Below are 1,516 nucleotides of genomic sequence, written 5' to 3'. Positions count from 1 at the left end.
GAAAATCTGGGAAACATTCTAATATCAAAATATTAAATTCTCAAACATCTCTCCAAAAATGTTTTGTAAACTGTCAAGTATTATCAATATTGTCTTACACAGAATCAAAGTATCAATTAAATAAAGAGGTCCTCTTGTATGTCACAACATAAGAGAACATTCCTTCTAGCACTGCTTTTCACCTACCATTAAATTTATAACATTTTCAAATACAACATATCTTAAATATTTGATTTATGAAAACTTAAAAGTGACAGACTTCTATATGGATAAGATATACAATAACAATTTTGATATTCCTTTAAGCCACTTAAAAGTCATACTAACTATATCCAAAAAAGTCTATTTAACTTAAGATTTTAGATAGAAACCATAAAGTTTCTTAATAATCCAGAACCAGATGATAAAATGATGAGGATGCTGAAAGACAGTGAGGTCACATAAGCCTCAAGAAGAGAAATCATCCATCTTTGAATATTAGACATTTGCTGGCCTAAGGACCAAAATAAGGCTATAGGATATATTGTGGGTCCTTCCACTTCACATTCTACTATTTTGGCACTTAGTAAGGATAAGTCACAAATCCTATGGATGTTTTCAAATTTAGTTTTTAGAAATATATAACACTTGAACCAGTCACAGAATTATGTATAGCTTATAATTACTTTGTCAGTTTAAGTAATAGGAAAAAATGCATATTTGTTCTGTGGTGACTATTTATTGTGGCGACAGTTTTATTTTCCTCTTCATATTTTTGGTGACTGTTTTCCACTGGTATCATCAACAAGGTCTCTCAGGCGAGATAAATGGTGCAAAGCCCTTCATTAAAAAGTATAAAACACATTACAAAACAATTATTAAGGACAGAATAGCCAAGGAAGACAGCAAAAAATGGTGATTACATTGTTCATTAACTTCAAAATGAGTTTGAAAAATGAATTTTCTAGAATAAAAAATCAATTTTTGAGAATTGTTCCTTATAAAGCCTTGAGATCTAAATAACTGGAGGTTAAAATAATTTATCTAAAGTTCTATGAAAGGTACTTTAAAAATTATATTTTTTGACCTTCAATTTTTCTTAAAGTTAACCTGCCAAGTAGGCTAATAAGAGATAATAGTAGCTATCGTCTGTATTACACTTAACAAAACATTTTTTTCAAGTAATTTTCACCGCAACTCTGTGAAATGGCACCTATTCTTTTGGTATTAAGAAACAAAACACATAAATTATTTTTAACATATACACTCAAAATAGCTAAAATTTTTTTCAAATAGCACTGAAGGATCAATTACAATACTGAACAAAACTCATTTTTATTGAGTGTGGAGGAAACCAATGACTTCTCTAGTAAGATTGAATAATGTGGTATCATACCAACAATGTAGATTTTTCTCTAAAATAAAGCCAAGATTGTATGGCAGGTCTCAGTAGAGAAAACTCAATCATTTCTCAAACAAACCATAGAGAGAGAGTCCCCTAACTTTCCAGGCTTCCTCTAATTATATTCTTCCAGTT

At 29.7% G+C, this 1,516-nt stretch overlaps 1 protein-coding gene across 1 annotated transcript in view; it reads right to left on the bottom strand.

Annotated features, from left to right (window-relative positions):
- Positions 1 to 746: 746 nt before the first annotated feature.
- LOC105816343 (chromosome unknown open reading frame, human C18orf54) overlaps positions 747 to 1,516 on the bottom strand; it is a 32,972-nt gene continuing 32,202 nt past the window's right edge. The window contains exon 5 of the mRNA XM_012651726.1: positions 747 to 819. Within this exon, the coding sequence (XP_012507180.1) occupies positions 747 to 819 (73 nt within the window). The remainder of the gene's footprint in view (positions 820 to 1,516) is intronic.

This window comes from Propithecus coquereli, unplaced genomic scaffold (genome assembly GCF_000956105.1).
Source record: "Propithecus coquereli isolate 6110/MARCELLA unplaced genomic scaffold, Pcoq_1.0 Scaffold37, whole genome shotgun sequence".
In the NCBI taxonomy this organism is placed as follows: domain Eukaryota; kingdom Metazoa; phylum Chordata; class Mammalia; order Primates; family Indriidae; genus Propithecus; species Propithecus coquereli.
This window is presented reverse-complemented; position numbering and strand designations above follow the sequence as displayed.